This window comes from Neoarius graeffei, chromosome 12, assembly GCF_027579695.1.
Source record: "Neoarius graeffei isolate fNeoGra1 chromosome 12, fNeoGra1.pri, whole genome shotgun sequence".
NCBI classification, from domain to species: domain Eukaryota; kingdom Metazoa; phylum Chordata; class Actinopteri; order Siluriformes; family Ariidae; genus Neoarius; species Neoarius graeffei.
In genome coordinates this window covers 62,672,428-62,698,420 of record NC_083580.1, presented here as the reverse complement: position 1 = coordinate 62,698,420, position 25,993 = coordinate 62,672,428, and the positions used below count along the sequence as shown (strand labels likewise).

Sequence of the window (25,993 nt, the reverse complement as noted above, 5' to 3'; positions counted from 1 at the left end):
AGGTTCACTATATCTTAAAAGTAAATAAATGTATGAATTCTCCCAAAAATGATGAATGAATAAAGAAAATGTCTGACCTGTGGAATGTGAAAATGATTGACTGAAACATAATGAGCTCCATAGAATATACAGAGCACCAACATCTGCTAAAATGCCTGATTTCCAGTGCCTCTGTTTGAAAACTACTGGAAAGCTCTTTTGGTCATGTAACTGGAAAACGTATGTGTTGGTCTTTGCAGCCTGACTGGAAAACGTACGTGTTGGTCTTTGCAGCCTGGAGTTATTGGGCTGTTAGACACAAGCACAGATGATCTCACGGGCTTTCCACTAAAGAATGTGATCACATGACCAGCGTGCTCTCTGTGTATTTTAACTCCTTCGGTTGTGTAGATTGAGACCACTGATGTTTAAACAGTGCAACTGCATCACATGCGTAATTAATAGAACGTGGAGTTCCACGATGTGAATCACACGTTTCCATGATGCACATCATTACATTTTTGCATCACAATGCGTTGCGTCACAGTATATACACCCCTATCCAGGGTATTCAGCTAAAATTTGTAATGGTGCAGTTGACATTTTTGTAAACATACTGTCCACTGGTGGTGTACTGGAGCATTATAGATTATAATAAAGTGCACTATCCAAGGAATATAATTTAAAATTGTGTTTTAAATTGTCAGGATAGCTTTTAATCTGCTACATCAAAAACATTTTATGAAACCCTCTCTGGGAACATATTAACGTTGTAATAACCTTCTTCTCACTCAGAAGATAATTATGATACCAGACTCATTATTCTTGTTTGATGATATGGGCTTTTATCATGTATGCAGGCTATGGTGACTCTTCCTTTGAGGAGTCAGTCCACAGCAAGTCCTATCCAGGTGCAGGCGTCAAGAGCTCAAAGCGGCATCTCTATGCCAGGCCTGGCTTCTGCTGTTGCTGTCAGTAAAGCTCAGAGCAGTTCGCCAGGAAGCCCAACTCCCAACACTCCGTCTCCTGCAGTGCTACAAGGGGTCACCAGCCAGAACATCATCAAACAGGTGCAAACATGTACTCGACCTACCATGAACTCTGTGTAATTTCTTTTATGTAGATGTACAGTACTATGCAAAAGTCTTGGGCACATGTAAAGAAATACTCTAGACCAAAAATGGCTTAAAAATAATGAAATGAAATGTTTCAACATTAAAACAAATACTATAAACAGCAGTAAACCATAATAAATGAAATAAAGTCAGTATTTGGTGTGACACGACTCTTTGCTTAAAAAAAAAAAATAGTAGTCTCGGGTACAATGAGTGCAGTTTTATAAAGAAACAAGCTGTGGGTTTTACTGAGCATCTTGCAGAACCAGCCACAGTTCTTCTGGACACTTTGACTGTCATACTTGCTTCTTAATTTTGTAGCAAAACCCAGTAGCCTTCATTATGTGTTGTTTGTTTGTTTTTTTGTTTGTTTTTTAATCTGAAAAGTGCTTTCATATGTAATATGCTGCTCAGATACAAACTTTTTTTTTTCCCTGTAACATTTAATTTTGTGCTGGAAAATGAACGTTTGGAACTCTAAAATGTTTTTGTACCAGCTCAATATTGTAGAAGTCATTAAATCGAAATCTGTAAAAGTTTGTATAAAAAATAGGGTGCCTAAGACTTTTGCACAGTATTGTATGTGTCTCACTGTGTGCGTTTATATGTATAAAAATACCTCTGAAATATTCTTTGCTCCTACACAAAACCTCCAGGTTGCCATTACTGGTCAACTAGGTGTGAAAGCCCAAAACCCAGCAGGCATCCCACTGACTGCCACCAACCTCCGAATTCAGGGTAAAGATGTGCTGCGCTTGCCGCCCTCTTCAATCACCACCGATGCAAAAGGACAGACGGTGCTGCGCATCACCCCAGACATGATGGCTACTCTCAAACTCACCCCTGACATGCTGGCCAGCGCCAGCAGCACTACTGCTAAGGGTATTTCTGCCACTCTGCACGTGACCCCACAGCAAGCCCCTCCCACCGTTTCATCTAATCCCGTCCCCCCATCCAGTGCCGAGGCCCTGCCTGCCAAGGCTCCGTCTTCCCTGCCAGCACCAGGCACCGCTACCCTGGTAAAGGCCACATGTGACACTGCTATCCGCCTCATGCCTGCCCTGGCTGTCACCATGGCAGACCCCAAAGCCCGCACCTTCTCCACCGTCACCTCTTCGGACTCCAAAGCTGGCGGGACCACCATTCGCATTGTGCCCAGCCTGGGTGTGATACCACCGAAACAGGGACAGACAGTTCCAGTCACCACTACTACAAGCTCTAAGCCTGGAACTGCTTCTTCAGGGGCAGCTACAGTTACCATAGCAGCCAGTGGAGTGGCAGGTGCTAAAGGGGTATCACTGGGCAACCCTGCTGTGGGTTCACCACTCTCTCTGGGCTCTGCAGCAGCCACAGTGAGACAAGTGCCTGTCACTGCTACAGTGGTGGCCACACAACCAGTAAGCATTTACATTTACATCATTTGGCTGACAATTTTATCCAAAGCGACTTACAGAGGATACAACTGAGCAGTTGCAGGTTAAGAGCTTTGCTTAAGGGCCCAAGAGCAGCAACTTGGCGATGCTGGGATTTAAATTCACAAATTCTGATCAGTAGTTCTGCATATCTTTTTAAATGTATTTGTATTATTAAGAACGGGCCTAGAGAAACCTTTTGAAGGAGTAGTTTGGAGGAAATTGAAATGTTCCCAAGAAGAATTTGCTGTTCGAAGTTTGCTTCAGTCTCAAACTCGAGCTGCAAGGTAGCTCTTACTAATAACTGAGGGATGTTTATAGTTTCCAATGTACCACTGTGCAGACCGCATGTCAGAATAATTAAACAATCAGTAATATTTTACAAGTTGTCTTTAAAATTGAAAAAGTGAATACATTTGGAAAGGTATTAAAATTGAGCTACATTTCCAACTTGAGTCTGAGCCTCACATATGCCCCTTTTCCACCAAAGCAGTTCCAGGGCTGGTTCGGGGCCAGTGCTTAGTTTGGAACCGGGTTTTCTGTTTCCACTGACAAAGAACTGGCTCTGGGGCCAGAAAAACCGGTTCCAGGCGAGCACCAGCTCTTTGCTGGGCCAAAGGAAAGAACCGCTTACGTCAGCGGGGGGGCGGAGTTGTTAAGACCAACAACAATAACAAGATCGCGAAAGATCGCCTTTTTTAAGCGACGAGAAGCAGCAGCTGTACAAACGCGAAGTCATCCATTATTATTGTTGTTGTTGTTGTTGCTGCTGCTTCTTCCGTGTTGTTTTTGCTTCGATATTCGCGCCAAGGTTTATGCAAACGTAGCGACGTAACTGACATATACAGTGACGTAACGACGTATACAGCGACGTAATGACGTGGCTTCCCTTAGCACCGCGAGCTATGGAAACGCAAACTGGTTCTCAGCTGGCTTGCAAGTTGAACGAGTTGTGCACCAGCACTGGCCCCGAACCAGCCCTGGAACTGATTTGGTGGAAAAGGGGTAATAGTGACGCTGAACTTTCTGAGGAAGAAATTCTTTGAGATATCCATGTCGGTTGTTTTTTCCACTATGGCTTTTTTCTTTTTTTCAGAAACCACTTAAGCAAGTGGGTTTGAGATTATGAAACGTGATGAGATTTAAAGTGGTGTGCTGTGTGATGATTTAGTTATGCGATTTGCACAGTGATAAACTGGAAACTATAGGCTTTCCATTAATCCTTGTTACTAACTGCCTCTTTTCCTCCTCAGGGGAAGTTACCTGCAAGGATCACGGTGCCTTTGTCCGTTCTTAGTCAGCCTCTTAAGAGCAAAAGTGTGGTCACTACACCAATACTGAAAGGAAACATCAATACCAAGTGAGCTTTTTTTTCCCTCCCAATTTCTACTTCAGGTAAAATAAATAATCAAATATGACGGGGTGTGCTGTTCTAGTAAAATAATCAGTGACAGGGTGGTGGGAAGCAGTTATTGTAACCACCCTGAATGTATTTTCCAGTAAGTGCGTTATTCCTCTTGTACCACAGACGTTTTTCAGTGATTTTAAATATTTTTATTCTTTAAATATCCTTTTTGACTGAAGACTTTCTCATGTCAGAAAACGTACAGCTTTGCCTCTGATTGCTACAGAGAACAGACACTGGAGACTCCTTCCAAACATGCTAAATAAAGATCTCCTCACACAAAACATTGTCGACAAATTACACACTTTTTTAAAAATCTGTTCATGCGTCATGTCCACTATACAAGTCCCTGTGTAAGTTATAGAAATAATGTATTAGCACAAGCACCTTAATATAAACCTCACAACCAGAACCATTGCCAGAGCTGCAGTTACAGAAAATTAACCAACACCAATCTGACCAATGAGAATCGAGCATTCTACAGCACTGTGGTATAAGAATGGATAAGACACCCACCCTGTTAGGTTATAACCTGGTGTAGGATGAGAATATTAAGATTAGTTATAGTTGTTTGAATGCTCATTTTGTCCTCAACTAATTAGTAAGATCTGTGTGTGTGTTTTTCCTGACAACCATCAGCCTGAATGATAACGTTAAAATTAGTCTGTGTTATTCTTCAGTGTTTGTCTGAGATGGTACAGTCAGTGCCTTCATTTTGTGCTGTGAGCAGTCAGGAGATGTTTACTCACCATCTGTTTATGTTTATTTCCTGTTTACATTTTATTTCAGTTCTTGCACTTGATAAGGTCATTGTTACTGAAGTGTAGTTTCACTCTAGGCTCAAGCTGTCTGTGTGACTGTTTTGTTTATATGCAAATGTTGCAGATGGTACAAGAACAACTAACTGCAGGAGAGAACAAGCACATGATAAGCAAAGAAGTCAGCTGAACATTGTTTTTCATTTTAGCAAACAGATTGGAATAACTTTTATGCCACTAAATTTTAGGCTCTAACAAGCCCTGAGGTGTTAGACAAAATACAAATAATTTTTTGGCCACAAAAGCTAAACCTAAATGTGAAAGCATCTGAGAATACACACCAAAAAAAAAAAAAACAATTTACTTCTTGTAGTACTTTTAATGTCAAGTTCAGCTTCTGATGCCAAGTTTCATTATTAGAAGAAGAAGAAACCTTTATTCGTCACATGCACACTTCAAGCACAGTGAAATTCATCCTCTGCATTTAACCCATCTGAAGCAGTGAACACATGCACACACCCAGAGCAGTGGGCAGCCACACCAGAGCGCCCGGGGAGCAGTCAGGGGTCAGGTACCTTGCTCAAGGGCACCTCAGCCCAAGGCCGTCCCATATTAACCTAACTGTATGTCTTTGAGGATCCCACTCTGGGTGCGTACCGCTATTTCTGACCCTAGGCTGACACTTGCACGACTTTTGGCCACGATTTTGTCGTGGCAAGTCGTGCCATTTTGGGGCACGAACTGGGAGGCTCCCGCACTGTTCACGCATAGTTCACGACAAGTTCACGAATGCGTGCCCGTCCACATTCACGAACTGGCACGACGAGTTCATGCATAGTTTGCGCACTTCCCGCATTGGCACGACGAGTTTGCGCAATTCGGACGGTGTCTTGCCGACTTGGGCACGCCTGTGTCATGCACAACCTCATCCTCATCAGATACCCACACGCAATTTCAGAAGTGGACCGCGAAGATCCGGACACACATGATCTGATCCCTGGTGGATGGAGGACTGACCGACACCTGCAGGGGCTGCTGCCTCTAACCGGCCATCATACCCAGAAGGATGCAAAGGATCAGCGAGACTACCTGTCACATTACTACATGTCCCCTGCTGGTGCTGTCCCTTGGCAAGAAAGAATGGTAGTAGCTTCATGAGCTGCATCCACAGTTGTTCCATTTTTGAAATAAAAGAAACGAAACTCCCCCCCCCCAAAAAAAAAAAGTCATGAAGGAATAGAAAATAAAAGACATTAAAGAAAAAAGCAAGAAAAAAAATTGCGAATGGCGAGAAGTGTCCGGGAAGCCCTATATATACCCCCGCACCGACGCGAGCGCCACTGTCACGCAGTAATCGTGAACTGCCCGTGAACTGCTCGTGCCATGCGCAAACTGTTCGTGAAGTGCGTAAACTAGTCGTGAACTGCTTGTGCCATCAATGCGTGACCGTGTCAGTGGGAAGGCACGGCCACGCTGCGACACGCACCAATTCGTGAACATGTCGTGAACTACTCGTGAACTCGACGTGAGCTGTTCGTGAACTATTCGTGGCAGTTCGTGACAGTCGTGGCATGGCGCGCACTTCCACGCACTGGCACGCATCCTCCCGCATCGTCCCGACGAGTTCACGACGAGATCACGAACAGTTTGCGCATAGTTCACGACCCGGTCGCGAAATTTTGTCGTGACCGAAATTTTGAACATTTCAAAATTCTCATCCCGACATGGCGCGCAGTCACGACGGGTTTACGCACACTTCACGCCAGTTTACGACTAGTTTGCGCACTGGCACGACTCGAGTCGTGCCAATGCGTGCCACGGAATCGTGCAAGTGTCAGCGTACCCTGACTCCTGCTGCTTATTGACGCATGCTTTCATCATCACAGTTGCCATAAACACAGCAGAAAAGCAATATAGAGGGGAAAAAATGGAAACAACTGTTTTCCCAAACATATTTTCTAATATTATTCTTTAATATTGGGGGAAGCCATGGCCTATGGTTAGAGAAGCAGCTTTGGGACCAAAAGGTTGCCAGTTTGATTCCCTGGACCAGCAGGGATGGCTGAAGTGCCCTTGAGCAAGGCACCTAACCCCCAACTGCTCCCCAGGCTGCTCTGGGTATGTTGTACGTCATTCTGGATAAGAGTGTCTGCTAAATGCCATTCATGTCATGTCATGTAATATTCTACTTAAACGCCTATTGCTGTTTTTCTTTAGATGAAAGTGGGGGGTGTTGATTTCCTCCGACTACATCCTGGTCCAAAATTTTGACCTTCATTCCAGATGAGCCAATCAGCATGTCAGTCTGTAATGACTGACTATTGAGTTGTTCTTGAATTCTCTGATGGAAGCCCTACCCCCATCTTAGAGTAGTAATTGTTATTTTTATACCCCCGCTTTGGGGGGTGGGGGGGTATACTGGTTTACCACCCTTTTTCTCAGCAACCACAAATCATAGCCACTTGGTACCAAATGTCAGCTTGGGGTTCTATACCGTGTATGTTGTTTTCAGGTCTGTCACACGTCAACTTCCTGTTTACCAACTGAATGTATTTTCGAAACATATAGCGTGGATTTACAAATTTTTCGTAACATTTTTCTCAGCAACTACAAATCACAACTGCTTGATATTTGGTACTGAGCTTTAGCTTGGGGTTCTATACCGTGTGTACCGTTTTCAGGTCTGTCGCACATTGACTTCCTGTTTACTGACAATGTATTTACGAAACATATAGGGTGGATTTTGATGCTATTTCAAGAAGCAAAATGCTATTTCAAATGACAGTTTACAGGGATGCTATTTGAAACCCCTGGGGAGAGACACTGCTCTTTACTTGTTTCAGGGTTAATTCTTTGTTGAAGTCATCATTCACAATAAGTGTCCTATTCCTTCGATTGCTTGCATTCTGATATAAGCGAGAGCGGGGGGGATACGTAAGTGAGCAGTTGATCTTGTTTGTCTCGTTTTTCTTCATTGAAAGATTTGGCCTCACTTTCTGTCAAGGTGAATGGATGCCTTAGTCAGAAATGGCACATTTTTGGACAAAAGGGAAGAAAAGCAAAACATTATACCTGGAAAAAAAAATTAAACATGTCTGCAACGAAGTGTCAGATGTTCCAAATAATTTTAATGTTCATGATGATTATAAAGTGATGAAAAATACTATTTACTGTCATATTTCCATCAACACAGGCACATTCAAATAGTGCAATGTATAGCGTTTATATTTACAGGATTTTACATTAATCACTGTGAACTGGGGGGGGGGGGGGGTTTGCTGTCACTCTTGTGTTGGTAGTTAAGATGCAGCCTAGTATTCTCATAGCTGCCCAATTGTCTGATGCGACCCTCTCTGTCTTCTGTATGCAGTATTGGTAATCTTGGCAGGAATATTATCCTGACGAGCATGCCAGCAGGTACCAAGCTCATTGCCGGGAATAAGCCTGTCAGCTTCGTTACTGCTCAGCAGCTGCAGCAGCTGCAGCAACAGGGCCAGGCCACACAGGTCAGCATGTTAAAACTTAACCCGCACTACTCCCACATCCACCGTCATCTCATGTCTGCACCTTCCGGAAGATTGAAAACATTTAAATAATTCCCCCTTTCTCCTCTACAGGTTCGTATCCAGACTGTCCCAACACAGCAACTGCAACAGCACTCAGCATCCAGCTCCCCTAAATCTACAGTGTCCACTGTGGTGGTGTCCACTGCCCCCTCAGCCAAAACAACCCCTGACCCATAGTAATTCCACCAACATCTTAAATCAGACTACAGCACCATTCTGTGGAAAGCCAGTGTTTGCCAGAGCTCTCTGAAAGTCTGAAATATTGGCTTTCATTTCACAGGGAGCTGTAGTCAAGTGTAGTATAGAGTCTGCTGTTTTCATGCTCCATGCTGGGCGAAAAGGTAAAGAAAACCAACACAAATACAAGTTCACCTTCAACTATGACATTTTCCATAATAAAGAGACGTCCTGTTTTGTGAACTGACTTCCTTCTTATGTTTTGCGTTTCCTATTCATTAAAATTTTTGTGAAATCTGAATGTCTAATAATTTATCTTAAATAAAGTTTATTTGGTTTACCATTTCTACAATGCTAAAATTACGAGGCCTTTTATTCAATTTGTCAATAAATTTATAACTGCCATGAATTAACTTGAGCTCTGCCAAAAAAAAGAGAATTCTAAAATCTCACAAAACACAAGGACAAAAATGGATGAAATTAAAAAAGTTGTAATAAGTGATGGATTGACTTTCTGCAATATAATCAGCTATCTATATTAATGGAGATACAAGGCCTGTTAGGTGGCACGGTGGTGTAGTGGTTAGCGCTGTCGCCTACAGCAAGAAGGTCCGGGTTCGAGTCCCGTGGCCGGCGAGGGCCTTTCTGTGCGGAGTTTGCATGTTCTCCCCGTGTCCGCGTGGGTTTCCTCCGGGTGCTCCGCTTTCCCCCACAGTCCAAAGACATGCAGGTTAGGTTAACTGGTGACTCTAAATTGACCGTAGGTGTGAATGTGAGTGTGAATGGTTGTCTGTGTCTATGTGTCAGCCCTGTGATGACCTGGCGGCTTGTCCAGGGTGTACCCCGCCTTTCGCTCGTAGTCAGCTGGGATAGGCTCCAGCTTGCCTGCGACCCTGTAGAACAGGATAAAGCGGCTAGAGATAATGAGACGAGATGGTGAAACCAACATCTACTGTATGCAAATAAGATATATGGAACACGTCACTACAAAATGAGTCCAATTGGTGAAAAAAAAAGTTTTATTGGGTATTCTAAATTTGCAGTTAATTATATATAAAATAAAGGGGTCATTTATTAAATTTGATGCAGCCAATCCAGAGAAATTGGCAAAAATTTTGAAGGTATCATCATCGTCAGAGAAGATCAAGTTTAGAGAGAATCAGTAGTAAACTTTGATGTGTAAATTAAAATTAATACCCAACACATTTATTTGGACTACAAATTCATATTTATTGGTTGTTTTACAGTATAATATTTTGGTGATGATAGATTAAGGAATGTATTTTTGGCAAAATTAGAAAAACGATATGTGGATCATGTTTGACGCACTCATTCACTATATCTTAGTCAATCACTATATCTTAGAATGAATTTTGCTACACTGGACTCATTTTGTGTCGACACACCCCATATATTTCTTATGCTAATTCCCTATGCTGTGTTTAACAGGAAGATTCCAAAATGTCCTTGGTTGAAACTCACTGACGGTTTGATCCTGGGTACAGCCCTGATCTGGACCATAGATTGTCTGCTGACCTTGAGCTTCTGTTCATGTCATACCATTATACAGAATACACTAATGAATAATAGCAATGTTTTTGAATATGCAGTGCAATCATTCCTTATTTATTATGTGTTCTAAGGCAATAGATTCATGTAATAATTTAAATGCAAACATGAATGTTTGTACCTCCTGAGTGCTCAATTACAGCCTCACAATGGAAGCATGTCTATCTCATTTGTTTCTACTTTAGGAGCTTGATGAGAAAATCAGCCTGCAATTCAAGTTTTTCCCAGGTGCTGAATAAGACAAAGCACTTCACCAGCACTTAGAAAAAAATCCATTTTTTATTCACAGGTTCAGTGAAATAATGCTTCTAGGCACTGACAGTTTTCTCACATAGTTTTTTTTTTTTTGAGATACATTATTATGGCTTTAACTTACAGGAAAGCCTTCTGATGATTGATTTGTTCATTATGAACATATAGATCATTTGAATAACATTGGATAAAGCAGTTCATCTTTTAATTAGTTATGTATTAGGTATGCATTGTTTCTAACTATACTAAAGCAGTGGTTCTCAAAGTGAGGTACAGGGACCCCCATGGTGGGTTTTTGTTTTGTTTTTTAACAGTGATGGAAATCACAACCAACCATTATCAAAATTATTCTATCATAGAGTTCTTATAATTATTAGCTTATTTGGCTAGTCACTTGAATTGAATGGGTTTAATATGAACTTCAATAAGTTAACCTATAAATAATTGGACCTAATGTGTTGGTGGAAAGTTCAGGAATAAAAAGCTCTATGGTGCCAATAAATAGAAGGTCCTCGATATAATTTTACTCATTTAATGATAATCCTAATATTTGGATTATGTTCACTTGAGGAGGTCTGTGAAATTTATTTAAAAGTTAAAGGGTTCCTGGCTGCAAAAAAATTGAGAACATTGTTTCTAGTGATGTTAATTGGGACTGGGATGCCATGGGATCCACCAAAAAAATAAAGCATGGATAGTGTTTACCCTCATGCTGGCAGGAACAAGGTAGTGAAATATGAAGGTTGTAGGACTTACATGGGAGCATAGAGAATGCAGCAGGGTATTCATTTATGTATTCATGTACAATAACTGCTTTATCCTGGTGAGCATCGCAACTAGGTAGAAAAATATTGCAGGTGAGTACAAACAAAATTGTAGAAGTTAGCAGGATTGGTCAGAATTCCTGCAGGAGTGTAATTTAAAAACTCCTGCTCACATCCCTACTGCACCCACTGATATCAGCTGAAATCTTGGCATGCTAGTAAGTCTATTCTTCATCTGATTCCTGGAGCAAAGCCTTCTGGGAACTAGAATCCAAGTGAATGGTTTTCCGGAGACTGATTTCTAAATCCGTCCTCTGCCTCTGTCCGTACCTGTTTGTGATCCTGGAAGATGAGAAGAAAAGTATTACATTTGTATAGGTTAATGATTTACAACTGTGATTCCCTGCCTTCCTCTGCCTCACAATCTGTAGTGTTTTCCTGGCTCCAACACACCTGATCTAACCCATCAGCTATAGACGTGGACAAATTTGTTGGTACCCTTCACCCCCACACACAATCTCTGAAATAACTTGAAACTGACAAAAGTTAATGGCATCCATCATTGTTTATTGCATCTTTAACATAAATCAGACTTTGCTTTTGATTCCATTGAATATTTTACATAAAAATGAAAATGGCATGGACAAAAACGATGGTTAACTTTAGCCATCGTTAATGACCCTTAACTTAATATTTTGTTGCACAACCTTTAGTAGCAATCACTGCTAACAAGCGACCTCTGTAGCTTTCAATGAGACTTCTGCATCTACCAACAGGTAGTTTGGCCCACTCTTCCTGAGCAAACTGTACTAGCTGTCTCAGGTTTGAAGGGTGCTTTCGCCACGCTACATGTTTCAGCTCTTTCCAGAGGTGTTCGATAGATTTCAGATCAGGGCTCATAGAAGACCACTTCAGAATACTCCAATGTTTTGTTCTTTGCCATTCTTGGGTGCTTTTAGCTGTGTGCTTTGGGTCTTTATCCTGTTGGAGGACCCATGACCTGTGACTGAGACAGAGCTTTCTGACATTGGGTAGTACATTTCGCTCCAGAATGCCTCAATAGTCGAGATTTCGTTGTGTCCTGCACAGATTCAAGGCACACTGTGCCAGATGCAGCAAAGCAGCCCCAAATCATAATCAAGTCTCCTCAATGTTTCACAGTAGGTATGATATTCTTTGCTTTGAATGCTTCAATTTTTCTTCTGTAGATATAGAGCGGATGTGCCTTGCCAATAAGCTTGAGTTTTGTCACATCTGTCCGAAAGGACATGCACCCAGAAGTATTGTTGCTTGTCGATATGCATTTTAATAAGTTCCAGTCTGGCTTTTTTTTTTTTAGGTTTTTCTGTCAACAATGAAGTCCTTCCATTGACCCCACTGTCGCTCAAAAAGTGACCGATGGTGCAATCAAACATTGATGTACCTTGACCTTGGATTTCAACTTTTATCTCTTTGGAAGTTGTCCTTGGCTCTTTGTCTGCCATTGGTACCATCCTTCTGCTTAATCTGTAGTCGAGTTTCCATTTGCAGTCACATCTAGGAAGGTTGGCTACAGTCCCAGGGAACTTAAACTTCTTAATAATATTTGCAACTGTAGTCACAGGAACATCAAGCTGCTTGGAGATGGTCTTATAGTCTTTGCCTTTAACATGCTTGTCTATAATATTCTTTCTGATCTCCTCAAACAACTCCCTCCTTTGCTTTCTCTGGTCTATATTCAATATGGTGCGCATGACTATACTAAACAGCAGAGTGACGACTTTTCTCTATTTAAATAGACTGAATGACTGATTACAGGATTGAAGACACCTGTGATACTAATGATGGTTCAACAATTAGTTTGAAATATCACTATCATCCATCCATCCATCATCTGTAGCCGCTTATCCTGTAGCTGGAGCCTATCCCAGCTGACTATGGGTGAGAGGCGGGGTACACCCTGGATAAGGTCACCAGGTCATCGCAGGGCTGACACACAGAGACAACCATTCACACTCACACCTACGGGCAATTTAGAGCCACCAATTAGCCTAAACTGCATGTCTTTGGACTGTGGGGGAAACCCATGCAGACACGGGGAGAACATGCAAACTCCACACAGAAAGGCCCCCGTTGGCTGCTGGGCTCGAATCCAGGACCTTCTTGCTGTGAGGGAACAGTGCTAACCACTACACCACCTTGCCGCCCACTATAATCCAATTATTTATCATTTTTTCTAGGGGTAGCAACAAATCTGTCACGGCTATCTTAGAATATCCTTGTAAAATAAACAAATAATTTATTTTCACACTATTTGCATTACTCTTAGATAATAATGAGATTAAAAGCAATTTTCTCATGTATACTTGCATGCCTTTTGGTATGTCAGAGTCTATGACATACCAAAAGGCATGCAAGTATACATGAGAAAATTGCTTTTAATCTCATTATTTATCAGGAGAAATAAAGCACTGGTGCAACAAGCTGTAAGGGCACCAACAAATTTGTCCACGTCTGTAAATAACCTGACACCTGAGTGGACATGGGTGTGTTTGAGCCGAGAAAAGTGTGCAGGGCAGAGAAACTCCAGGACCAAAGCTGAGCATTAATATTCAATCAAGCTCTTTGTATCTTGATATCTTTTTACTTCACATAATGATTTGTGCCAGATTTGAGTCTGATTTGTACTCACCACCACACCACGCTGTAGTTCACACCCACAATCAACAAAGCTACTACGTAATGCCAACAGTAGCACATAGTAATAAACATGATGTTGCCATGGTCACTCTGGTCCCACTCTTTTCCATTTAGAGGATACAACACGAAACCAATCTGGTGTAGGAAATAACTGTTAGTGCAGAGCTTTAAAAGGCAATAAATTACATCCTCACTGATCAGATTTCCACTATTCAACTCCAGTGGACCACAAGGTAAAATGAAAAGTGAATTGACTGTGCTTTGACATTGAGCATACCTGATAGAACCAGGTTCCTTGCAGAATAGCCACACTGCACCTGAACACCTCAAGCATAGCATTATCCCTCAGGAAGATCTCAAGCATTGTGCTGGCTGCACCACCAAATACAGCCACTAGCAGCAACGAGTGAATGTGCTGGTCCAGAGCAGGCCGATTGTGTACATGGAAATAGAAAAGGAACCCTGGAAAAGAGAGGACAGGAAAACTATTCTAGCTTCCATTCATGACTGACGGATGGACATCATTCAGTCAATACATTAATTATATTCTATCCACATTCACTAGATATGAACAATCACATGCTCTGATTGGCTACTCTATCACTAGGCCATCAGCTCATATACCTTGAGTAGAGAAAAACAAAATGGCGGCGCATGTTGCTGAACCAACCAAGGATGAAATAAAAACTCTACTCGAAAACAAAACCCAAAAAATTATCACGCATTTAAAATAAACAGAAATAGCTAAAAGAATACAATCATCATCGTCGTCCCACCCCCCCAACATCCATCCATCCAATATCTGTAGCCACTTATCCTGTGCAGAGTTGTGGGCAAGCTGGAGCCTATCCCAGCTGACTGGGAGAGGCGGGGCACACCCTGGACAAGTCACCAGGTCATCGCAGAGCCGACAGAGAGACAACCATTCACACTCACATTCACCCCTACGGTCAATTTAGAGCCACCAATTAGCCTAACCTGCATGTCTTTGGACTGTAGGGGAAACCAAAGCACCCAGAGGAAACCCATACAGACACGGGGAGAACATACAAACTCCATACAGAAAGGCCCCCGTTGGACGCTGGGCTCAAACCCAGAACCTTCTTGCTGTGAGGTGACAGTGCTAACCACTACACCACCATGCTGCTCACAATAACAACATTCATTTCATCTCATTATCTCTAGCCGCTTTATCCTTCTACAGGGTCGCAGGCAAGCTGGAGCCTATCCCAGCTGACTACGGGCGAAAGGCGGGGTACACCCTGGACAAGTCGCCAGGTCATCACAGGGCTGACACATAGACACAGACAACCATTCACACTCACATTCACACCTACGGTCAATTTAGAGTCACCAGTTAACCTAACCTGCATGTCTTTGGACTGTGGGGGAAACCGGAGCACCCGGAGGAAACCCACGCGGACACGGGGAGAACATGCAAACTCCACACAGAAAGGCCCTCGCCGGCCCCGGGGCTCGAACCCAGGACCTTCTTGCTGTGAGGCGACAGCGCTAACCACTACACCACCGTGCCGCCCACAATAACAACATATCTTAAAATATTAAGCTGGGAGCCTATCACACTTGACTTATGCTACAAGTCATGACTGAGTGAATTTTTAGAGTAACCCTATAATAGTCAGTTGAAAAATGACAATATTTGAGTGCTTGATACAGCAGGTGTGTTTCTGCTCCTCCTCCGATCACGGAGCAGTATGATTCCTGCCCCAACACACTACTAGTGTTTGCCGCAGTTCCTGTTTTGAGAGAGAGAGAGAGAGAGAGAGAGAGAGAGAGAGAGAAAAGCTTGGTTGATTGGTTGTACCTTCTACAAAGAGTGCAAGAGAGAGGCCAAGTCGGTCAAGTCCAACTGGGACAGGAAGTGAGGACATGCTGAGAACATCTGCAATGCCAGAGATGCCATAGAAGAGGTACATGGTGCTGTGTTGCCAGTTCATTAGTTTCACCCACCCCCCATTATAAAGGTGAGCATGAGGTCCATCAGGTACAAACTGCTCTGCCATGATGCCTGGAACAAGAGTAAATGTTGAAATGTGATCTCGTTCCTTCAAAATACACGTCCAAAACCCAAAAAATGTACATGAGTGCAAGTTCACCACTCACCAACAAAAGCAAAAAAGATCTTTAGGCTCCCCTCAATGAGGTCTATCCTGTTAAAGAACAGAGGCAGACTTTGCCTTGTGCCATGCTGTCTCTTCTTCCAGCTGTGTCGCAGTGGATATTTCACAGACCACCAGAAACCAAACAGCAAGAAGAAAGTGCCAGGTAGTGCATGTCCTTTGAAGTTGGCCATCTTTTAAGATCTGCTTCTAGTCCTTTCTTCAAGACAACACTACATGAAACATGAAGAAATAAATTCATTAGAGAATGAAAGAGGATTCAAAGTATTGACACAGAATAGAAAATACCATCTGTGCTTCACTATCTTCAAATATACAGTGCTGTTTATCAGTTTGCACAAGACAGTGCAAAGTTTATCTTGGTGAATTAGAGTTGTTTACTACTAATACAGCAGAGTGATAAAGCTCTCCAAACTGATAATCTCAGGTCACCTTTATACACTGCCGTACTTTGAACTGCGTGCATTTATTTGGTATGGTAATTACAAAATGTCAGTTTTGTAAAAGCTTATTTGATCACATACAAATGACATACTGTACAAAATCATCCAAACTACACTCCCAGTCAAAAACACACCCGCTTATTGAAGGGGTTTCTTCATTTTTACAATGTGCTACGATTTCAAAATAATAAAGGTATTAGAGGAATACTTCACTTAAAATACAACAATAATTACATTAAAATGTACACTCACTGGCCATTTTATTAGGAACACCCATCCACCTGTTATTTTATGCAGTTATGTAATCAGACAATCCCTTGACAGCAGGACAACGCATAAAATCATGCAGATACAAATCAAGAGCTTCAGTTGAGAGAAAAAAGAAAAAGAAAGCACAACTTTATTCATCACACAGTTGTGAAATTTCCTCTCTGCATTTAACCCATCTGAAGCAGTGAACACACACATGCACACACATACCCAGAGCAGTAGGCAGCCATGCTAACAGCACCCGGGGAGCAGTTGGGAGTTAGGTGCCTCGCTCAAGGGCACCTCAGCCCAAGGCCATCCCATATTAACCTAACTGCATGTCTTTTGGAGTGTGGGGGAAACCGGAGCACCCGGAGGAAACCCACGCAGACACGGGGAGAACATGCAAACTCCACACAGAAAGGCCCCCGCAGGCCGCTGGGTTCGAACTCAGAACCTTCTTGCTGTGATGCGACCGTGCTAACCACTAAACCACCATGCCGATGTTCACTTCAAACATCAGAATGGGAGAAATTGTGATCTCAAAGTGTGACTTTCTTTCAGGGTGGTATGGGTGTTGGTACCAGATGGACTGGTTTGAGTGTTTCAGAAACTGCTGATCTCCTGGGGTTTTCACACACAACAGTCTCTAGAGTTTACACAGAATGGTGCGAAAAACAAAAAACATTGAGTGAGCGACAGTTCTGTGGGCGGAAACGTCTTGTTGATAAGAGAGGTCAGAGGAAAATGGCCAGATTGGTTGGAGCTGCTAGGAAGGATATAGCAACTCATAGCAACTCTCTACAACCGTGGTGAGCAGAAAAGCATCTTCTGCAATAGCAGAAGACCACACTGGGTCACTCCTGCCAGCCAAGAACAGGAATCTTACAATCAAAAACAAGTTCCTATTAAAGTGGCGGGTGAGTATGTTTTTATTTGTTAAATACCATGTCTTTTAACCAGGGCTTTGAACCGGTTCAAGGAACGAAAACCAGGAACTTTTTCTATTTCACATGGAACAGAAACGAAACCAGAAACTATTATTTTTTATGTTCTGGAACAGAAACGCTTATTAAAAATAATGGTAACCGGTTAATACCGGTTTTTATTTCGTTCCTCAAAGTTTCCGTAGCCTACAAATAAAAAAGTCATTCTTCTCCTGCACAAGTTTCTATGACCCGCTGGGGTTCACTTCCTGTGTAACATTCGCTGACTGAATGGAGAGAGTGGGAGGGTGGACTACTATCACGTCTCCACGTGATAATAAGTGAGTAAGTGCATTACTGAGTGTCTGAGCAAAGAAGAGCCTGAACGTTGCAACCTCCCTATTGGCTGTTTGTAAAAATGTATCAATTGTTGCCCTTCCCACGGGAATCATCGCGGGCTCGAGAGACGAGACCTGACGAGTTAGTTCGTTGGTAGCAGAACAAAATATCTGGACACAAATCGGGTTTTCAGAAAAGGAAAGAAAATAAACGGAGGGTCGAAAATACAAAAAAGGAGGCAGAAAATGCAAAACGAGTTTTAAGGTAGGACAAATGGTTACTTTTTAAGGCAGCCCGCCATGGCTGCAGGCTTTCAGTTGTGTCACTGAATGGTTACTTTTCTGAGGCAGCCCGCCGTGGCTGCCTGCAGGCTTATTTATTATAGCCCATTTAGTTAAAAATAGTTGATATAAAATGTTTATAGTTATAGTTATGTGATGGTTGTCCTGATTTAGACTGGTGTTGTTGTTTTTTTTTTTTTTGGGGGGGGGGGGTTGCGCGATGTTGCACCCGGGTCCAGATTAGGGCAGAACCGGCCCTGGCTACATTTCAGGTGTAGTTTGTTTTATGTATGTATGTACTTGCATAGATGTGTACTTGGTCTTCCAATATGGCGCCTAACAAAATCTTGCGGTGCGGTGACGTCATGCGGTAGCCCTCTATAGGGCCTGACTAGCCTTTGGTAACACACTAAACGAATTATCTTTCATTTTTGGCACTTTTTCTGTTTGTGTAGATGGGAAGACATACTGAGAATCCAAATCGCCAACATTTGAAATAATAATTGTTTTGAATTATTTCTTGTCTTATTTAATGAAGGTTGTAATAGAATTAGCCTACATTTGGCTTAAGCTGGATGAGACAGAGACATAATTTTATAGCCATTTGTTAAACAGCTGACAGGGAACATAATTAACCGTTCCGGGAACGAAATTTTTTTATTCTAACTGGTTCGGGAACGTCTATTTAATGGTGGAACCCAAAACCGGAAACGTTAAAATTCCGTTTCTGTTTGGAACAAACCAATAGGAAAAAAATTCTGGTTCAAAGCCCTGCTTTTAACCTGTATATTTTCTTCAATTATTACTTGGCTTTGTTGAATACTCAATTCTGATTGGTCAATTACAGCTTTCTACAGTCTGTTATTTCTGAATAACAGACCATTGATATGAACACAGTTCTGAGCCTACATTCTGGAAGACCACGGAGTTGACAATCAGAGGAATCCACAGAATGAAGTCCAGTAAAGTGTATTGCTTTAAATGATCAAATTAACAAGTTTTGCTCACTTGATTCTCACTTGTTTGCTCATACTAAAAAAGTACCGTAAAATAATGACACATAGCAAGAAAAGTACTTGGAAAACACTAAGGACATAGCTGAGAGGGATATACAAACCTTTCACCAAGTGATCACTACAAACTCTAGCATGCTTCGACTCAGCTCCCTTCGATTTCAGTGAGAGGTTCAAAAGCCACTTTTCTCAATGTCTTTTTGTGAAATCCTGTGTTCATTCACCCTTTTTTATTAGTTCACGGGGAACCCTGAAGAAACTTATCACTTTCACGGTTTGATCAATTTGAACAACCTAAAACAATGCAAGCATAAAGCATTTTTCATGCAAGCAATGCACCTTCTCCATACAAACGCTTTGTCAACCGAGCTTTGGTTGACTACCAGCTAAAGTTTTGAATAACTAATGAGGCGGATGTGACGTCACGTGCAACCCAAGAATATGAGCTGATAGTAGAGGGTAGTAGAGCAGCCAATCAATCAGAGCATGTGATTGTCATATCCAGTGAATGTGGATAGAATAATACAGTATCTCTTAGCTTACTTAATGTGGAGTGTAAGCTGTACGAGTCCCTGTGAATGAGATTTTACTTTATAACTTTCCAGAACCAGCTCACTGATATAAACCTTTCCATTATCAGCCTGCTAAAAATCTTCTATAGGAATCCTACAGAAAACTTAATGGAAATCCTGTAGAACTTTAGTGCCCAAGTTCTATAGTAAAAAAAAAAAAGTTCTATAGGCACATTCTATAGAAAATAATTCCTACAGAACAGATCATTTAGACCAGTTCCATATACCCAGCAATTCCACAGCTACTATTGCTACAGGTTCTTTTACCATTCTTCCATGCAAGCTGAACTGTTGATCAGTCCCTAAAATTTGTCATCTCGATATACACATACTAGTAAATACTTGCAGTATATTTTGGAGTGAAAATTGTTAAATATTTTAAGATGGGTCATTGTGTATCCTGCTAATGGATTTATACTCATAGATGCAGTGGTTTATTTCCACTAAAATGCAATTACTGCAGGTGGTGTGAAGTTTCAACAAGTACAAAATGTATAAATTTAATAAACGACCATATTTTCCCAAAGAAAAATAAACCTACAATTGTAACTAATTTTTAGATGTGTTTTTGTTGTTTTGCTTATTTTGATTTAATAACATCACCATGGTCATGACATTTTAGCCATACTTACAGCCTAAAGTTCAAAAAGACAAATCATATTGCATGCCAGCAAACTGTATAATGGTCTGGGGTCCTCTGGGCTCTCTCCAGTTCCTTTAGTATGGTTTACCCAACAGTGGTGCCACCACCATCATATAAAGGAAATATTCTTGAGTAGACACAAAACCATCAAGCCAATACATCTTTTGGCTGCTTCTGATTAGGGGTCGCCACAGTGGATCTTTTGTCTCCATTGCTCCCTGTCTTCCGCATCCTTCTCTACCACACCTGCCATGTTCATGTCCCCTCTCACCACATCCATGTATCTCCTTTTTGGCCTTCCTTGTTTTTGTGTGCCTGGCAGCTCCATCCTCAACATTCTCCTTCCAACATGCTCTGCATTTCTTCTCAGGATATGCCCATACCATCTCAGTCTCATTTCTCTTAGCTTAATTCCCAAGCTTTCCACATGTGCTGTCCCTCTGATGTCCTCATTCCTTATCCTGTCCAACCTTGTCATTCCCATTGCAAACCTTAACATCCTCAACTCCACCACCTCCAACTTTGCCTCCTATCTCTTCGTTAAGGGTACAGTCTCCAATCCATACATCACAGCTGGTCTCACTACTGTCTTATACATCTTACCTTTCACTTTTGCTGGGACTTTCCTATCACAAATGACTCCCGAAATCCTTCTCCAACTACTCCACCCTACCTGTACTCTGTTTCTCACCTCATTATCACAGTCCCCATTTTCCTGCACAGTTGACCCCAGGTACTTGAATTCACCAACTTTCTTTATGTCTACTCCTTGCATCTTCACTACACTCATCCCCATTCTCATTGATGCACATGTATTCTGTGCACCAAGCCAATACATAATGTTCAAATATAGATTTCCTATAGAACTTGAGTTCCATCCATTACCTATAGCCGCTTATCCTGTTCTACAGGGCAAGCTGGAGCCTATCCCAGCTGACTATGGCCGAGAGGCAGGATACACCCTGGACAAGTCGCTAGGTTATCGCAGGGCTGACACAGACAACCAACCATTCACACTCACGGTCAATTTAGAGCCACCAGTTAACCTAACCTGCATGTCTTTGGACTGTGGGGGAAACCGGAGCAAACCCACACAGACACGGGGAGAACATGCAAACTCCACACAGAAAGGCCCTCGCCAGCCACTGGGCTCGAATCCAGGACCTTCTTGCTAACCACTACACCAGCGTGCTGCCTAGAACCAGAGCAAACCCACACAGACATGGGGAGAACATGCAAATTCCACACAGAAAGGCCCTCGTCGGCCACTGGGCTCGAACCCAGGACCTTCTTGCTAACCACTACACCACCGTGCTGCCTAGAACCGGAGCAAACCCACACAGACACGGGGAGAACATGCAAACTCCACACAGAAAGGCCCTCGCCGGCCACTGGGCTCGAACCCAGGACCTTCTTGCTAAGCACTACACCACCGAGCTGCCTAGAACCGGAGCAAACCCACACAGACACAGGGAGAACATGCAAATTCCACATAGACAGACCCTCGTCAGCCACTGGGCTCGAACCCAGTACCTTCTCGTTAACCACTACACCAGCGTGCTGCCTAGAACCAGAGCAAACCCACACAGACACAGGGAGAACATGCAAATTCCACACAGACAGCCCCTCGTCGGCCACTGGGCTCGAACCCAGTACCTTCTCGTTAACCACTACACCAGCGTGCTGCCTAGAACCGGAGCAAGCCCACACAGACACGGGGAGAACATGCAAATTCCACACAGACAGCCCCTCGTCGGCCACTGGGCTCGAACCCAGGACCTTCTTGCTAACCACTACACCAGCGTGCTGCCTAGAACCGGAGCAAACCTACACAGACACAGGGAGAACATGCAAATTCCACACAGACAGCCCCTCGTCGGCCACTGGGCTCAAACCCAGGACCTTCTTGCTAACCACTACACCACCGTACTGCCTAGAACTTGAGTTTTAAAAGATTTTTTCTATCCTTAGCAAGTTCTACAGAATGCTGAGAAAAGCATATCGAAACTTCTTGTTCTATAGGGGACAATTCACAGTCTCCTATAGAACACTGGAGTTCTATAGGACAATTTTTGCAGGTAAATGCTTTCAAGCCCAAACTTTTAAATGTTTCTGAATGTTGAATGATACATTTTATAATGAAGGTTGGCTTTAAACAGAAACTGCTCATTTCTCATCGTAATTTCTATTTTAAAAAAAGGTAATAGAACAAACCATCCGGTGTTACCTGAACACTTCTGCACTGCCTCAACCGCAGACTTCCAGCATCACCAGCAGAAACTTCCCCTCGTTTTAACTCAAGCTCTGTGATGACTGGCTTTTCCTTGTCACTGAAACTTGTCTTCGGAATGCTCCTGAAGAAAACCGGTTCCTTTCCTGGTCCCAAACCGACGCGACAGGTTTTCCAAAACCTAATTGTTGCTATTGCGCGGTCACGACCTGCGCGTTCACGTCGCGTCCTCGTGATTAATTAATAGCTAAACTCTTCCTCTTGATAAACTGCAACCTGATGAAAAGAGAAATCACATGTTTACATTCTTTTATATTTCAAGTAGGCTGTATTAACTTAGTCTAGGGCCTGTAAGTCTTATTTACAAACCATTAAATCTCTAGAACAATAAAAAGCAATGCTGTTTTTATTGGGTTTTTTTTATCTATTTGTGCATACCCTTGCTTTGGTCCGTGTTGAATACACTGGAGTAACCAGTGGACCTCGCTCCTATGTGTGTGTGTGTGTGTGTGTTGAGATGGAAACACACTGAACTTACCTGTCTACCTGCTCATCGGCCCCGCCCTCTCTGACGCGGATCACCTCTAGGATGAACAAACTCCTACACAGTACATCTGCAGCACCGTTTCCTTTGTGATTCTCCAAACAAGTCCTACAGATGGAAAATCTTTCGGTTTTGTTTAAATAGCTCATTCACTCGGCTAAATAAACTACATGCGATCACGTTTTTCACGTACGATTATATGAGTAATGTGATCACGTGGGTGGGAAAAAAAAACGTGAAGTTGCATTTCACCATCATGCGCTGTGAGATCAAGTAAAAGTAAACACTTGCATAATATGCGATCATACAGTGGTGCTTGAAAGTTTGTGAACCCTTTTAGAATTGTCTCTATTTCTGCATAAATATGACCTAAAACATCATCAGATTTTCACACAAGTCCTAAAAGTAGATAAAGAGAACCCAGTTAAACAAATATTATACTTGGTCATTTCTTTATTAAGGAAAATGATCCAATATTACATATCTGTGAGTGGCAAAAGTATGTGAACCTCTAGGATTACCAGGTGTTTTCATTCAATAGGATGGCAATCAGGTGTGAGTGGGCACCCTGTTTTATTTAAAGAACAAAGTCTGATCTTCACAACACATGTTTGTGGAAGTGTATCATGGCACGAACAAAGGAGATTCCTGAGGACCTCAGAAAAAGCGTTGTTGATGCTCATCAGGCTGGAAAAGGTTACAAAACCATCTCTAAAGAGTTTGGACTCCACCAATCCACAGTCAGACAGATTGTGTACAAATAGAGGAAATTCAAGACCATTGTTACCCTCCCCAGGAGTGGTCGACCAACAAAGATCACTCCAAGAGCAAGGCGTGCAATAGTCAGCGAGGTCACAAAGGACCCCAGGGTAACTTCTAAACAGCTGAAGGCTTCTCTCACATTGGCTAATGTTCATGAGTCCACCATCAGGAGAACACTGAACAATGGTGTGCATGGCAGGATTGCAAGGAGAAAGCCACTGCTCTCTAATGCCGCTTTTCCACTACAAACGCGGCTGAGCCGTGCCGTGCCGAGTCGAGCTGAGTCGGGCTGAGCGGGGCTGTTGGAGTTGCATTTCGACTACAACCGCGCTGAACCGTGCTGGCTGGAAGTGGGTGGACACATTGGGTGGAGTTAGCGAAAGTGGGTGGACGTCATGTGATGTCGTTAAGCAGCGCAAACAGTGACATCAGTGACAGTGGCGGAACAAGTCAGAGCCGGGCCGGGGGCGGGGCAAATGACCGGGCCCTTTATTAAAGCTTATCATAACATCATTTTAGGCTACAAAATGTCCGCAACTGCGGTGTTTACCAATTTCAACACTACCGGGTGCAACTATGTTATTTAGTACATCAAGTCCTTCAAACGAACATGTAACTCAGAAACAAAAAACATTAGGATACTGGACATGGCTCATAATAAAACATCAATAGCCTATACTGCGCACATTATTTGAAGGGCATACGAATGAGCGCTCAGAGGTTGCAGCAGTGACAGGAAGAGTCAGAAATAAAAGGAGGGCGGTGCAAACCTCACTGAATGCACTGTGTTTACCAATTTCAACACTACGGGGTGCAACTATGTTATTTTGTACATTAAGTCCTTCAAACGAACATGTAACTCAGAAACAAAAAAACATTCGGCTACATACTGTACATGGCTCATAATAAAACATCAATAGCCTACTGCGCGCATTATTTGAAGGGCATACGACGAGCCTTGCGCGCCGCGAACTCGTCCACGATGCTCTGTATGTCACTGATTCAGTGATCTTTTAAGCAGTAGTCTCACGACCCGAATAGTAAACAATAAACATGGAGTCGTTAGTGTTGCTGGTCTTGGTGCTGTGGCTTGACAACGCCAACAGATACTGGCAAGAACGTATAGATGAGGCGAGGCGCATAAGGCTTCAGAAATTCTCGTAATTCGCAATTATTCTTCTTCCGGGTTTGCGGTGTTTACAGATCCCAGCGCGCTCGCGGGGCGTGTGTGGGCATGTGAGGACACTCCTCCTCACCAATCAGTGCACAGGGGAGTGTCTGCTCACGCCCCCAACCTCAGTCAGCACGGTTTGGCTCGCTTCAGCCCCACTCCAAAACGGTGCGAGTTTTAGGGGCTAAGCAGGGCTGAAACGAGCTGAGTCGTGCTGGTTTTTGGTAGTCGAAACGCGAGCCGTGTCGGGCTGAAGTGAGCTGAAGCGAGCTGAAGTGAGCTGAAAAAGGGTAGTGGAAAAGGGCCATTAAAAGAACATTGCTGCTCGTCTGCAGTTTGCTAAAGATCATGTGGACAAAGATCATGTTTTGTGGAAGGATGAGACCAAAATAGAACTTTTTGGTTTAAATGAGAAGCGTTATGTTTGGAAAAAGGAAAACACTGCATTCCAGCATAAGAACCTTATCCCACCTGTGAAACATGGTGGTGGTAGTATCATGGTTTGGACCTGTTTTGCTGCATCTGGGCCAGGACGGCTTGCCATCATTGATGGAACAATGAATTCTGAATTATACCAGCGAATTCTAAAGGAAAATGTCAGGACATCTGTCCATGAACTGAATCTCAAGAGAAGGCGGGTCATGCAGCAAGACAACGACCCTAAGCACACAAGTAATTCTACCAAAGAATGGTTAAAGAAGAATAAAGTTAATGTTTTGGAATGGCCAAGTAAAAGTCCTGACCTTAATCCAATGGAAATGTTGTGGAAGGACCTGAAGCGAGCAGTTCATGTGAGGAAACCCACCAACATCCCAAAGTTGAAGGTGTTCTGTACGGAGGAATAGGCTAAAATTCCTCCAAGCCGGTGTGCAGGACTGATCAACAGTTACTGGAAACGTTTAGTTGCAGTTATTGCTGCACAAGGGGGTCACACCAGATACTGAAAGCAAAGGTTCACATACTTTTGCCACTCACAGATATGTAATATTGGACCATTTTTCCT

At 42.8% G+C, this 25,993-nt stretch overlaps 2 protein-coding genes across 4 annotated transcripts in view; one reads left to right on the top strand and one right to left on the bottom strand.

Moving 5' to 3' along the window:
- The window catches only part of nfrkb (nuclear factor related to kappaB binding protein), a 40,697-nt gene extending 32,038 nt beyond the window's left edge, over positions 1 to 8,659 (top strand). For both annotated transcript variants that reach the window (XM_060936172.1, XM_060936171.1), the window contains exons 22-26: positions 840 to 1,049; positions 1,751 to 2,491; positions 3,760 to 3,866; positions 8,040 to 8,175; positions 8,287 to 8,659. In XM_060936172.1, the coding sequence (XP_060792155.1) occupies positions 840 to 1,049; positions 1,751 to 2,491; positions 3,760 to 3,866; positions 8,040 to 8,175; positions 8,287 to 8,412 (1,320 nt within the window). In that variant the 3' untranslated portion in view covers positions 8,413 to 8,659. The remainder of the gene's footprint in view (positions 1 to 839; positions 1,050 to 1,750; positions 2,492 to 3,759; positions 3,867 to 8,039; positions 8,176 to 8,286) is intronic.
- A 1,582-nt stretch (positions 8,660 to 10,241) lies between these two features.
- On the bottom strand, positions 10,242 to 23,273 carry tmem45b (transmembrane protein 45B). 2 transcript variants are annotated; one of them, XM_060936175.1, is made up of 7 exons: positions 23,052 to 23,273; positions 22,511 to 22,789; positions 15,801 to 16,029; positions 15,502 to 15,705; positions 13,954 to 14,138; positions 13,669 to 13,811; positions 10,242 to 11,339 (listed from the first exon to the last, which is right to left on the bottom strand). In XM_060936175.1, the coding sequence occupies exons 3-7, from the start codon at positions 15,988 to 15,990 to the stop codon at positions 11,222 to 11,224; spliced, it is 840 nt and encodes a 279-aa protein (XP_060792158.1). In that variant the 5' UTR covers positions 15,991 to 16,029; positions 22,511 to 22,789; positions 23,052 to 23,273; the 3' UTR covers positions 10,242 to 11,221. The 2 variants fall into 2 exon arrangements, with proteins under 2 accessions (XP_060792158.1, XP_060792156.1); XM_060936173.1 differs by lacking the exon at positions 23,052 to 23,273 and adding an exon at positions 22,952 to 23,039.
- Between the last annotated feature and the right edge of the window lie 2,720 nt (positions 23,274 to 25,993).